The sequence below is a fragment of the Glycine max genome, chromosome 4 (genome assembly GCF_000004515.6).
Source record: "Glycine max cultivar Williams 82 chromosome 4, Glycine_max_v4.0, whole genome shotgun sequence".
Lineage (NCBI taxonomy): Eukaryota > Viridiplantae > Streptophyta > Magnoliopsida > Fabales > Fabaceae > Glycine > Glycine max.
The window spans coordinates 21,866,098-21,881,752 of record NC_016091.4 but is presented as its reverse complement, the minus strand read 5'-3'; the positions used below and the strand labels follow the sequence as shown (position 1 = coordinate 21,881,752).

At 30.4% G+C, this 15,655-nt stretch overlaps 1 protein-coding gene across 1 annotated transcript; it reads left to right on the top strand.

Moving 5' to 3' along the window:
- Positions 1-11,813: 11,813 nt before the first annotated feature.
- On the top strand, positions 11,814-12,362 carry LOC121174722 (uncharacterized). The gene has a single exon (XM_041014643.1). The coding sequence runs from the start codon at positions 11,814-11,816 to the stop codon at positions 12,360-12,362; it is 549 nt and encodes a 182-aa protein (XP_040870577.1).
- Positions 12,363-15,655: the final 3,293 nt, after the last annotated feature.

The window sequence follows — 15,655 nt, the reverse complement described above, 5'->3', positions numbered from 1 at the left end:
ATTTATCATATACTTTCAATTATATCAGTTAGCTTATAAATTTTTTATTTTTTAGTCCGTAGTTTATAAGCTTTCAACTAAGTTATTAGCTTATTTTACCAAATATAAAATTAGAATTTCATGTTTAATATGCAGTAATTATTTAAGGTGCATTTTTACGTCAGTTTGTGTGATAATTAAGCTAAATAGAAATACTAAACCATGGCATAGGAGCTATGGGCCATTCTATTGGGCATCTATTGGGCATCATCAAATTTGCTTGGCAGTGGCAGACCTGCATGTGTGCAGGTGCACCCCCTTAATTTGGTAAAATTATTACTAAGTATTTTAAATTTTTTTATTTTGCTGTTCTATATATTTTAAAATTACCCCATTAATTCAGGGTCTTATATCCGCCACTGTTGATTGGTCAAGAGGTTTTAGGCGTATTCGTATTGTTTCAGATTCCTGCAATTAATTTGTTGGGAGGAGTTTGCTCCAATCTTCACCCTTGCTATAACTTGGTTAGGGAGATCCATGTTTTGCATGCTAATACAGGCAATCTGGTGTGGAATCATGTCTTAAGAGAAGCAAACCAAGTTGTAAATGATGACATAGGATATCATGTTTTTGAGTTTGCTCCTAGTTTTATTCTTAATGCTTTGAGAGCTGATTAACTCAAGTTGTTTTCTCTAGAGGACTTTAGTTCCTCCTTTTATCCACCCAAATAAAAAGACCAAATTCCAGTCATTTCTTATGAAATTTACTCAAATTACACATCCATTTCCTCTTCTCTTTATTTATTTATTTTTCATTACTTTGGCCTCTCTTTGTCTAACACCGTTAACAAACATTTTCATTTTTGTTTCAAACCCAAAAATGTCCTCCCATCTATTTCTAAGAGACCCATAGCGGCGTCAACGTAGGAGGAGCCGATGAACTTTGCCGGTGAGGGAGAAGGAAAGGTCAAGAATAGGGCTCTGGTTGGTTCGGATTCCGATGTGGTTGAGTCAGATCAGGGTAGAGGAGGAAGAGGAAGGGCACGGAGAGTAGACGATGACAACGGTTGTAACAACAGGAATTTGTATGTCTGTGCCTTGATTTAGATTCGTCTGTGATGTTCCCTACTGTTGCTAAAAGGAATTAATTTTTATCCCACTCATATCACCCACTATTTTCAAGTTTTTTGGATTGAAGCACTGTGTTGAGCAGCTTCATGTAGTTGGGGGAATTTGTAATATCATGTTTTCCTAATTGTATGATTAAGTGTCTAATTTAAATAAAAAAGGAACTAAATTAAAATTGTTATTTGGTATAATAATAATCAATTAAAAATGCTGTTTTATTTTTGTGTTTGATATGTTTTGATGGATGTAGATGAGATTGGGTTAAGTTCTTGAAGCCTTGTAAATAAGTTTAGTTGTAAAAAATAAAAAAGGTGTGTCTAGAGAGACAAGGGGTGCAAAGAGAAATCTCAAATTTTCGTAATTTTTTAACCGTCGGAACTCCTTCCCTCCTCATTTTCTTATCTTTTCCTTCTTTGTCTCCATCATTCATCATTTTCTTTATCCTTTCCAAGTCTTCTCTTCACCTTAGAGCTTGAAGATTTAGTTCCTATACTATTGGTTGGGTTGATTACTAGTTAGTAAGCTTATCACCTCCCCATCTTGCTCTCCTTGTTCAATTTTTTTTTCCTATTCATGAAGCTTTTACATGAGTTTCATGAAAATTCCAAACCATGACATAAAAATTTCATTGATGGTTGTTTTGGATTTGATTTGTTGTTCTTTTATTTGGACCTATACAGAAATTGGAGAAAAGCTTTTCCCTTTGGCATAAAGTTTCATTCCTTATCCTTTCCTCTACGAAGCTAGAATCCTTGGAAACTGTATGAATTGCATGCTCTTTGAATGATAAAATACTTCCTTCTTATTTTCTTCCCCTTTTCCCCTTGTTGATCTTATTTCTTTGTGGTTTATTTTAGGGGTTAGAATCTTGAATCTTGACATTTGGGAATTTTCATAAATCTACATGGTTAATGAATTGTTTGTTGTTGGTTTGGTATTTAGAAGAAGCGGGGGTTGATTATGAACCATTTAAGATCTATTGAATAGCTTGGGTAGTCATCAATGATGCTGGAACAAGAAAAATTTGGAGGAATCACGATGCTAAAAAATTTGCAATAAATTGGCTAAGTGAAAGTATATGGCTAAGCCAAAATTCACGTATAAAGTTAATGTTATGAGTTCTAGAGAAAATTGGCTAAGCTAAAATTTGTAGCTATGTCATATTTTAGGCAGAATGGAAATATGTAGAAAATTGGCTAAGCCAAAATTCTTGCAAAGTGTTATTTATCTTTAATACTTTCTTGAGAGTTTTCAAACCAATTTTAAGAGCTTATAAGAAGTAAGGTTAGTTTTAATTTGTTATAAAATTCACCATTCAAGAGGATTTTGGTGAGGTGATAGTAAGGATTCATGGTGTTCAATGTCTTATGGTATTTGTATAACTTTTAGATAGGTTCTTAAGTGTGATCAAATATGAATAGTAAATTTATAACATGGTGAACCTGAGGTATAGAAATTTATGAATGTTTATATGCATGTAGTGTGTTATGTTGTTGGTAGTAAGGATTCATGGTGTTCAATGTCTTATGGTACTTGTATAACTTTTAGATAGGTTCTTAAGTGTGATCAAATATGAATAGTAAATTTATAACATGGTGAACCTGAGGTAGAGAAATTTATGAATGTTTATATGCATGTAGTGTGTTATGTTGTTGGTGGTACATGTCGATTCATACATGATGCATAAATGGTATAGCATATAGGTTGGTACGTAAGTTGAGGGTGTTAGGTGAACTCTCAACATAGTGTTGGGAGTTTACGTGGTGACTAATGGGAATGAGCCTATAGAATAGACGAGTGAGTGAATTCCTATAGATACAAGGTCTTGCAAACCTTGCATAGGTAAGCCAATACTCATACTTGCCTATATTCGAAAAAATCACACTTCCTCCACGAGATCAACTGCAGGTCATTCCTAAATGGTCAAGAAGTGAGACTATGTTAAGGGATGTATTTATGTTGATTGCCAAAAGGTGAAAATCTTCGAGGAGTCAAGCCTGCATGGCATTTCATGGTCTAAGTGCATATGAAGTTAAAGTATAGTTTGATTATTTAATGAATGGTGTTGAAATTGTCTGGATTGTGATTGTTTTATTAGAATTCTATTTTGAGTTAATATAATTCTATCTTTATCTCTTCAAATGACTATGTTTTTTTTTTATATAAGCTTACCCTTGCACTTTGTATGTTCTGTGTTGTGTTGTGTGATTGCGATGATCGTGTGATGGTTGGCACAGAGTAGATTAACGATGCTAATGCAGGTTCTCAAGCCACTCGTGACTAAAGCAAATGTGGATTATGCGAGAGATGGGATAAGATCCCTCTTCTTGCTCTTTTTCTTATAGAATACTCATAGTGTAGGCTAGCTTACGACTTAATGATATATACTTATGTTTTGAGTGCTTGTTTTCTAACAGAGGATTCTTTTTGGTATTGTATATGCTTATATATGTATGTTCTGTAAAGCCATAAGACTTAATACCCTCATGATACAATGATGTATATTAGGTTATGGATTGTATGCATAATGTGTTATACTATGTATTTCCATAGGACCTTTAATCTATTAGTATTTTAAATTGGTAACAAAGATGGGTCGCTACATAATCCAATTGGTGCATTCCTTTTTTAGCATTTTGGTTTGTAGTTGGGAACATGGTCTAGATATTGGAAATTTATGTGTTCTTTATTGTTCTTCAAAAATCTCAGATGTAATAGTTATGTATGGAAAGGGATGAGGGTGTTTTGGAAAAAAATACTTGAAAAATATGTGGTTGACATATGATGAAACATAGTTAATATCGTTGAAGATATAAGAGGTGTCCCTGTAATGAGAACCCAAAAGTTAAGGGATTTTCTATATGATAAAAAAAGGAGAGACTAAAAGTGTAATTTGAGTAAACTTGAAGGGGTGCTATTGTAATTTGCTACCACTACTCCTATTAATTAAGTTTTTCATACCTAGAATATAGGTTGTTTTTGGATTACTACCTAACATTCATTTTTTCAACCAAGTACCTGAAAAAAATTTCAGTTTTATTTTACTATCTGTCGTTAATCGTCTTCATTAAGTGATGATATGACAAATGGAGTGTCACATCATAATGCCTTGTCATAAACACCTCATTATCATGTCATCACCTTCAATAATGTGGCAATGATTGGACGTGATGACGTGACACTCGGTCTACCACATTATTACTTAATAGAAGGAGATTAACAACAAGTAATAAATTGAAACATAAAAAATTTTCAGGTAGGTATTTGACAAAAAAATAAATTTTTAGATAGTAATATGAAAACAATCTATTTTTCAAGTATAAAAAACTTATTTAAATCATATATAATTTATGTTTTGTGATCTATGATCAATGTACATATGTAACATGTTATGCATTGCCTCACTCTTCCTTCACTATTCTTTGGACCCAAAATATATATTTCATCATTTGATCTTGTTGGTTCTCTTTTAGCTTTATCTAGATATTAAATGTATGCATCTTAATTCTTTAATTTCACCTTTAATATTATCTTATTAATCTAGTTTAGTTGATTAAACATGATAAATTGATAGACGAGTTATTGTAAATTTCAAAATAGTATTTTTTTATTCCTACCAATAAAAAATATATTATTAATTTAATGTATTTTTTATTTTGAATGAGAAATTATCTTAAAAAATAAATAGGATAAATTTTCTTAAGTCTATATAAAAATAAATTACATATATGTTCATCAAGTTATTTTAATTAATTTTTAGTTTTTTGACAAGTTTACAAATATTTGATGAAATAAAAGTGTTTTGAAAAATAATTTTTTCTTATTGACTTATAAGATTTTCTTTTAAACATAACTTAAATTTATTATTACCATTTTTATTTTTATTTTAAATAAAATAATAAAATTTATCATTTTATCTAAAATTAAATTATTTATTTTGATAAAATTTCTCCTTATCATTTGTTAACTTAAAAATATTTTTCAAATTGACGTAATTAAATTTTTTATCCATTGAAAATAGATTTTTTTCAGATTATTACCTAAAAATTCATTTTTTATCAAATAACTACTTATAAAATTTTTTAACTTACTACCTGACAAAATAGAGTGTTTATCACATTATCGCGTTCAATCATTAACACATTATTACTATGTCATTGAAGGAGATAACATGACAATGAGAGAGTGTCGGTTACAAATGACAACTTAACACACTTAACGTAAGACAATTAACGGCAGGTAGTAAAATAAAATTGATTTTTTTTTTCAGATAATTAGTTAAAAAAATGTTAAATATTAATCTAAAAACGACCTATATTTTAGATATGAAAAAGTTAATTAAATTATCTTTCAAATCATGTATGTGATAATAAGATAGTCTTGCGATCTTGATATTCAAACTAATAATAAGATACATTTTGCCATCTTGATATTAGAACTCAATTTCTTTATACTTAATACTTGTTTGGTGGGCAAAAGGGAAGATACGATAAAATATCCAAAATAGCTAGGTAAAATAATATAAGAACACAACGTTATATTATCAATATTTTATAAGCACTTAGATATATAATATCAAAATATGATAATATAATTCCGTTTACCAAGTGATAATATACTAATTCTTAACTTAGTTAACTCCACTTTTAAAAAAATTATAGCTATAAAATTTCATTAATTTTTAACCCATAGGACCTTTAATCTATTAGTATTTTAAATTGGTAACAAAGATGGGTCGCTACATAATCCAATTGGTGCATTCCTTTTTTAGCATTTTGGTTTGTAGTTGGGAACATGGTCTAGATATTGGAAATTTATGTGTTCTTTATTGTTCTTCAAAAATCTCAGATGTAATAGTTATGTATGGAAAGGGATGAGGGTGTTTTGGAAAAAAATACTTGAAAAATATGTGGTTGACATATGATGAAACATAGTTAATATCGTTGAAGATATAAGAGGTGTCCCTGTAATGAGAACCCAAAAGTTAAGGGATTTTCTATATGATAAAAAAAGGAGAGACTAAAAGTGTAATTTGAGTAAACTTGAAGGGGTGCTATTGTAATTTGCTACCACTACTCCTATTAATTAAGTTTTTCATACCTAGAATATAGGTTGTTTTTGGATTACTACCTAACATTCATTTTTTCAACCAAGTACCTGAAAAAAATTTCAGTTTTATTTTACTATCTGTCGTTAATCGTCTTCATTAAGTGATGATATGACAAATGGAGTGTCACATCATAATGCCTTGTCATAAACACCTCATTATCATGTCATCACCTTCAATAATGTGGCAATGATTGGACGTGATGACGTGACACTCGGTCTACCACATTATTACTTAATAGAAGGAGATTAACAACAAGTAATAAATTGAAACATAAAAAATTTTCAGGTAGGTATTTGACAAAAAAATAAATTTTTAGATAGTAATATGAAAACAATCTATTTTTCAAGTATAAAAAACTTATTTAAATCATATATAATTTATGTTTTGTGATCTATGATCAATGTACATATGTAACATGTTATGCATTGCCTCACTCTTCCTTCACTATTCTTTGGACCCAAAATATATATTTCATCATTTGATCTTGTTGGTTCTCTTTTAGCTTTATCTAGATATTAAATGTATGCATCTTAATTCTTTAATTTCACCTTTAATATTATCTTATTAATCTAGTTTAGTTGATTAAACATGATAAATTGATAGACGAGTTATTGTAAATTTCAAAATAGTATTTTTTTATTCCTACCAATAAAAAATATATTATTAATTTAATGTATTTTTATTTTGAATGAGAAATTATCTTAAAAAATAAATAGGATAAATTTTCTTAAGTCTATATAAAATAAATTACATATATGTTCATCAAGTTATTTTAATTAATTTTTAGTTTTTTGACAAGTTTACAAATATTTGATGAAATAAAAGTGTTTTGAAAAATAATTTTTTCTTATTGACTTATAAGATTTCTTTTAAACATAACTTAAATTTATTATTACCATTTTTATTTTTATTTTAAATAAAATAATAAAATTTATCATTTTATCTAAAATTAAATTATTTATTTTGATAAAATTTCTCCTTATCATTTGTTAACTTAAAAATATTTTTCAAATTGACGTAATTAAATTTTTTATCCATTGAAAATAGATTTTTTCAGATTATTACCTAAAAATTCATTTTTTATCAAATAACTACTTATAAAATTTTTTAACTTACTACCTGACAAAATAGAGTGTTTATCACATTATCGCGTTCAATCATTAACACATTATTACTATGTCATTGAAGGAGATAACATGACAATGAGAGAGTGTCGGTTACAAATGACAACTTAACACACTTAACGTAAGACAATTAACGGCAGGTAGTAAAATAAAATTGATTTTTTTTTTCAGATAATTAGTTAAAAAAATGTTAAATATTAATCTAAAAACGACCTATATTTTAGATATGAAAAAGTTAATTAAATTATCTTTCAAATCATGTATGTGATAATAAGATAGTCTTGCGATCTTGATATTCAAACTAATAATAAGATACATTTTGCCATCTTGATATTAGAACTCAATTTCTTTATACTTAATACTTGTTTGGTGGGCAAAAGGGAAGATACGATAAAATATCCAAAATAGCTAGGTAAAATAATATAAGAACACAACGTTATATTATCAATATTTTATAAGCACTTAGATATATAATATCAAAATATGATAATATAATTCCGTTTACCAAGTGATAATATACTAATTCTTAACTTAGTTAACTCCACTTTTAAAAAAATTATAGCTATAAAATTTCATTAATTTTTAACCATTGATTTGAAAGTTTGCAATAAATAGTCCAATTATACAATTAAATATTTCATCAATCAACTTTTTTACAAGATTACAAATGTAAACATTCTTAATTTAATTTATCTAAAACTTTAAATGCTTGATAATTAAGATAATATCATGATCACATAATTTAACGGTTGAAATTTCAAATTTATAATTTATAAAATATTATTAAAGAGAATAAATGTAAAATAAAAACTTACTCCTAAAGTAAATTTATCAAAACAATCTTGAAGATTTTGAGAGAATATTTTGACAAAAACAATCTTGAAGATTTTAAAAGATTATGTGGGATTGTATTGATTTTGTGGGATTTTAAAAGATTTATTTTAGAAGACTTTTTACAATCAGGATTCTTAACCCAAGATTTTAATGGATTTCTAACACAGATTTTTAAGATTTCAAAGTATTTTATGGATTTTTAAGATTTTGAAAGATTAATACATTTTAAACAAAAAAATAACGGAAGTTACAAAAGTGAATGAAAAAGATGATAAATAAATTATAATGTTTGACATTATAATGAAAAAGATGATTAATACATTTTAAGATTTCCAATTGGGTCCCATCCAAAGCCAGAGTTGTTGCGCATAAGGGTTGACATCATGTTATACTGGTTTCGAAACCACTTCATCCGACTCAAATAATGACTATAAGTTTTAGGGAATTTAGTTCTTGCATTGAGTTGAGAAAGTATTATTCGTTCTACATTTTGTTTGCTAAGTGACCCATTGGCATCACGCAATCCCCTATTCATAGCATCCACCAAGAGGTGCAACAACTCATTGGTATCCTCCATAGTCCAAGATACATAATTATCTTTGTCTCTACTCTTTCCTTTGTTATTTTCTTGTGAATCCCCCATTTGATCGCTAATATATATATAAGAAACTAGTTATTTGACAAAAATAGTTATTGTTTCCTAATTGTCAAAAGTATAGTGACTATATCCCGAATAATATACAATTCAATAGAAAAACCAATAAAAAACTACCTAATAATAAAATAAGGGTCGTGCTAACATACGCACTTAGGGCACATGTTAAGGATACTTCCAATAGTAACTATGTCTTAAAAACAACAATTTTTTACTTTTAAAAAAGTAAATTGCACAACTTTCAATACAAAATTTCTATACATAATACACTAACAAGTGTCTTAAGGGCACATGTTAGCATTTTCCATAAAAATAATACTCATATATCATAAAATCATTTAAAAAAACTATTAACAAAATAACAATAATAATAACACAATAACAATTAAAAAATTATTAACACAATAATAATAATAATAACACGCTGTCAAAAAAATAATAATAACACATTAATAATTAACATTTTAATAATAACACAAGAAAATAATAATAATAATAATGGACGTTGTAAAAAAACAAGTTGAAGAAACAGAAAAAAAAAAAGAGTTTTTTATTTTGATTTGCATATACAGTACTAAAAAAAAAGCAATATGAAATCTTGATGCATATCAATTGTCATTCTTTTGATGTATATTCATTGCCTGGACGTTGAAAACAATATGAATACGATTGCAAATCAAAAAAGCAATATGAAATCTTGAAGCATATACAGCACCCTTTTCTTTTGATTTGCGTAATATACATATAGTATGAACAATATTGACTATCGATTGCCATTTAAAAAAATAGGTAAAATTGATTGAAAAGTTGTAAGAGAATGAACCTGATAGTGGTTTGTGTCTTGTTCGGCAGGAGAAGAAAAAGTCATTGGAAGATTATGAAAAGTCTCAAGGGTTTGGGTGAGATTGTTGGAGGAGTATTTTATGTGTATTTCTAACTAAAAAGTCTCTCAAAATCCATTCCACAAAAGAATCCATCAAAATCTATTTACTTTTGAATACCAAAAGACATTTTAAAAGTGGTAAGAAATCTCAATTGAATACCAACAGATTTTGTTGCCCTGAAAAAAAAATCTTTATTGTCTTAATTGAATACCACAAGATTTGTTTATATTTTATAAAAGTCTTGATTGAATACCACAAGACTTTTTAATCATAAAAAGCCTTTTAAAATCCTTTGAAATCTTAATCCAATACACCCCCAGTAAATTTATCAATCCCATATATAAATAGATAGGTATTAGTATGTTTGCCCCTGTAATGTACTCCCTCCGTTTCAAAATACATGTCCATTTTTGAGAAATTGCGGTAACCAAGGACAGGCTAATTTGACACAAAAGTTCCTATTTTACCCTTGTCCTTTATTTTCTCCATTTTATATTTATTTATCCCACCTCATAATTACTCCCAATACCAAAATTAATTAAAGTTAATCAAATTACAATACCAATACATACTGGCAATACCAATACTACTAAATGGCATTATTTTTGCTTCGGTATTGAAAAGCTCAATTGGCATAGTTCGGTTATCAAAGTTTTTTAAAACTCAATTGAAAAAACTTCCCTCCATTATTAATTATACTCTAATCTTAAAATGTTTACCACCAAAGTTAAATTAAAATTTGTATTTCCCACCATTTTTTCAAAAACACTTATAATTTCAGTATATATAAGAGTTAGGTACTCATTTATCAAATTTATATTATTAATGAAGAACAAAATTTTGCTATGGATCTCAATGCTTTTCCATTTGATTTAAATGAAGAACCATTGTTTGATTTAAATGAAGAGCCATTGTTTGATTTAAATCAAGAACTACATGATTTAAATGGTGAGGAAGAAAACTTTGCTACAGGAGAAGAAAGCAACACTCACATAACTGGTATGTACTCTCATTTTCTTAAATTCTTTTTTGTTATACGTAAAAAATTTGCTACATATAATTGCTTTGAGATACTCTACATATATAGTACTCCAAGTATATAGAATTAGCCTAAATATAATTGTACTCTAATGCTCCAGTTTATATGATGATATTACAGTTATTGATGGTATTCTTAGATTTCATAGATTTTTTGTTATATTTATTTTGTAGAGATTTTTTTTGTTATGAGTATTTACCTTTATCATGATTATTATATGTAACTCATGTAACTTTTGAAGCTGATTCAGAAGAAGTCCATGAAGTTCAGAATGAAAGTCACGAAAATATTCAAGAGGAGCAGCCCCAAAACAATGATGAGGAACAACTCCAAATGCAAAGAAAGGTTAAAATGTTGAGTAATGAAGAGCGCATTACCATTTATCAGCTACTACTGCAAAAAAGTGTTGATGGAAAATTACCTCAAGGGGTGAAAGAGTCAGTAGCTTCATCATTTTCAGTTTGTAGGAAAACTATCGACCGTATTTGGAAAAGAGCAAAAGAAAGTGAGACTCATGATGTGTCTCATAAGAAGACAAAAAATAGTGGTCGCAAGAGAGTTGAAATTGATTTGAGTCAACTTCGTGAAATCCCTTTGAGCCAAAGAACAACTGTTCGAACTTTAGCTGTTGCCATGAAAACAAATACAAGTGCAATGTATAGGCTTATACAATCAGGTGCAATAAAGCGTCATTCGAGTGCCATAAAGCCACAACTGATAGAGGAAGGTAAAAGATTGCGGTTGGAATTTTGTTTGTCGATGCTTGAAGGTATACCGCATGATCCAATGTTCCAAAGTATGTACAATATTATTCACATTGATGAAAAATGGTTCTACATGACGAAGAAATCTGAGAGATACTATTTGCTCCCAGACGAGGATAAACCACATCGTAGTTGTAAAAGTAAAAATTTTGTTCCAAAAGTTATGTTTTTAACTGCTGTAGCTCGACCAAGATTTGACTCGGAAAAAAATGTAACTTTTTCAGGGAAAATTGGAATTTTCCTGTTTGTCACTCAAGAACCGGCTAAAAGGACAAGTGTTACAGAGTGGCGGGAACAATGGAGACAAAAGCAATAACTTCGATAAATAGAGACCTCATAAGGTCAGTTTTTATTGAGAAAGTGCTTCCAGCTACAAAGGAAGTGTGGCCAAGAGACGAATTGGGGTCAACGATATTCATTCAACAAGATAATGCAAGAACTCATATTAATCCTGATGATCCTGAGTTTGTTCAGGCAGCCACACAAGATGGATTTGACATCCGTTTAATGTGTCAACCTCCTAATTCTCCGGATTTTAATGTCTTGGACCTCGGATTTTTCAGTGCTATACAGTCATTGCATTACAAGGAAGCACCTAAAACTATTGATGAACTTGTCAATGCAGTGGTGAAGTCGTTTGAAAACTATTGTGTGGTGAAGTCCAATTTCATATTTCTCTCATTGCAGTTATGCATGATAGAGACAATGAAAGCCAAAGGTTCCAATAGATATACATCTCAGCATATGCAGAAGGAAAAATTAGAAACAGAAGAACAACTACCCATTCAATTGAAGTGTGACCCAATATTAGTGCAAGAAACTTTGGATTACTTAAACAACAATTAACAGTACCTATTATGGTTGGGTTGTAATCACATTCATATTTTATTCCAAATACTAGTATTATGCTTTGATTTATAAGAAAGTCCAATATTTTATTCTGACATATGAGCAATACTTATACATCAAGACTATAACTATAACTGTTATTGAGTATCCATAGAAGTAGAACAGTGCCATAAGACTATGAGCAATACTTAGCCTAGATATTCTCCCTCTCACGTAAGTACCACTCCCAGACAGTATATAAAACACTAAGTAAGGATTTGACAGTACGTAAAACATTAGAAAGGATTTCATAGTACATTTTTATATTTTTTTGCAATACAACAAAATCTTCTAAATCACTTCCATTGAATTCATGAATTTAAATTGACAAAGTTTCAGTTAAGATTAGGAAGATAAATTTTCAACATCTTGTTAACCACATTTTCTCCTTCTCCCTCAACCTCTCCCTCTCCTTCTCCATCAACCTCTTCTTCTCCGTCTCCGTCTCCGTCTCCTCCTCCTCCTCCTCCTCCTCCTCCTCCTCCTTCTTCTTCTTCTTCTACTGGATATTCATTCAAATCAAATCCACAATCTGCCTTTATATTTAAGTCAAAATCCTTTGTTGCTTTTGAAGATGCTTCTACACAATCTCCATGTTTTTGCATTTTATCCTCTTGCAAGGCTATGTTTGTGTCACTTTGTAACCCATCAAAAGAGTCTTCAACTCTTTCATATTGTATGCTGTCGAAAGAGTCTTCAACTCTTTCATTTTGCAAATCTTCAACTTTCACAGACTTTCCTTTGTTTTCCATTTTTTTTTGTAGTTGTAATTACATATAAATTTGCCATTTTTATAAGTAGTCCATCATTTAACAACCTTGGTACACACAAAGAGTTAGAGAGTCAAGGAGTAGTTCTTGGGAGAGTTGGAGGGCTACGAACTCCTTATCTTCTCATTGTTCCGCTCCTCGAGCTTTCATTCCTAAATTCACTGTTTCGTTCCTTGATATACCTCCCCACCAATAGATAGAGACAAATGGGAATTAATTATTGTGGACAAAAAACTAGAATCCAATTAATTAGTAGGCAAGGGCAAAATAGTCAAAATGCATCCTTAAACTATCAAATGGACATGTATTTTGAAACAAAAAATTTCTCCAAAATGGACATGTATTTTGAAACGGAGGGAGTATTATTATTATGTTTTATTATAATTTATAATACACCTCTAGTATAATTTTTGACAAAAATCTTTAATGAACAGGATATCCTCTAAACTCACAATACTCTTTTAGTGTGTGTTTGGTTTAATAGAGTGAATTTGAGATGTAATTGAATTGAGGTGTTTTAGTGGTAAAAATTGTTTGATAATTGTGTTTGTTTGGGTGAATCTGAGATGCAAATTTTTAAAAAAAAATTATGGATTCAATGGGATAAACTTTCACACAAAAAATGAGACAAACGAAAATGAATTGTGTTGCCAAATGATAAACAGTGATGTCCTTTTATAATTGTCCTAGAGAAGACCTCATGTCCCTATAACTTTTGAATGTGATAAAGTTGATCTCGAATTGTCAACATGATCAATTATGTTTATAGCATGATGGATTAAGTGGTCATTGGAATTGAACATTTTGATTTCTACATAATCAGTTATCATATTCACATAATTGATTATGTAAGTCACTTGAACTTTTGAATTTGATAAAATTGGTCTCAGGTTGTCAACATAATCAACTATGCTTATAGCATAGTTGATTAAGTATGACACTAGATAGGAACATTTAGGTGTAAGATTGATTACATAATTGATTATTCTATTAGTATAATCAGTTATGTATTCATTGTGTAATTAATGGGGTGAAATGGGCATTTGGTCCGTCGCTATTTTTTTTACTCTCTTTTTATTCTTTACCTATTACTTTAATTCAAATATCTTATCTCTTTTATACTCTCTCTTATCTCAATCAAACAACTTCAATTTTTACTTTCCTTTCACTCTCTTTCATCAATTTTCGTCTCTCTTGTTAGAGAGAAGTCTTAAATTCAGTTAGTTTTCAGTTAGTTGTAAAAATTGTTTGTGGTTACTATTAGTTGTCTCTTCTTAGTTAGTTAGTATGCTGTGATTCTGTTAGTTACTAACAGAATCAGTTAGTAATTGTTAGAGTCAGAGTTAGGCCTCATTGTGAACTTTGCTCTATATATAGACCTTTGTTGTAACCATCAAATCAATAATGAAAACACAATTATGATTTCTATCAGTTCTCTATCTCTCTCTAAATGTAACATGGTATCAAGAGCCTTCTGATTCTTCCACAAGCGTGGCAAGATCCTCCATTTCTTTCCTCTCTCCTCTGAATCTTCCCTTCTTCAATGGATTCCCAACCTCACACACCTCGTACACCACCAATCTTGGCAACACCCAACTCAACAATCACACCTCTATCTTCTTTCAACTACAAGATTTCTGTCAAATTAGATGCAACAAACTATCTTGTATGGCTGCAACAGATTGAACCAGTCCTAAGGGCTCATCGCCTTCATCGTTTCTGTGTCACTCCTGAGATACCTCCTCAATACGCTTCGAAACACGATCGCCTTGCCAATATTGAAAACCCAGCTTTCAACAACTGGGAATTACAGGACCAGCTCCTCTTAGCATGGCTGCAATCATCTCTTTCCCCTGCCATTCTTCCTTCTGTCATTGGTTACAAGCACACATTCCAACTCTGGGAAAATATCCATCAATCCTTTCAATTCGAAAACCAAGGCTCAGGCGCGACAATTGCGAACTCAGCTACGCACCACGAAGAAAGGATCATCTTCAATCTCTGAATTCTTGGCAAAAATCAAACTCCTCACACACCAAACAATCTCACACCAAACAACCAACCTACTCCTCACACACCAACTACCTTTCCCAGCCACACATCTTCACCATACATCAGTGCCTCTGCCTCTCCAACTCCAACCTTACCCTCCACAGCTTCCTCCACCATTGATCCTAACTCCACTCCCACTTCCTCTCCTTCACCTACAACCAACACCCATCATATGCTTACAAGATCCAAAACTGGCCATCTCAAACCTCCTCTCTTTCCCACAATCAATCTAACAACCACTGAACCAACCACTGTGCAGCAAGCTCTTTCATCTATCCACTGGACTGAAGCTATGCAACAAGAGTATCAAGCTCTTCAAGCTAACAAAACATGGAGCTTGGTACCTCTTCCTCCTCATAAAAGAGCCATCGGGTGCAAATGGATTTTCAGGATCAAAGAGAACCCGGATGGTACCATAAACAAATATAA

Coding starts and splice junctions, on each gene's coding strand:
- LOC121174722 (XM_041014643.1), top strand. CDS start 11,814: ATGGAGACAAAAGCAATAACTTCGATAAATAGAGACCTCATAAGGTCA.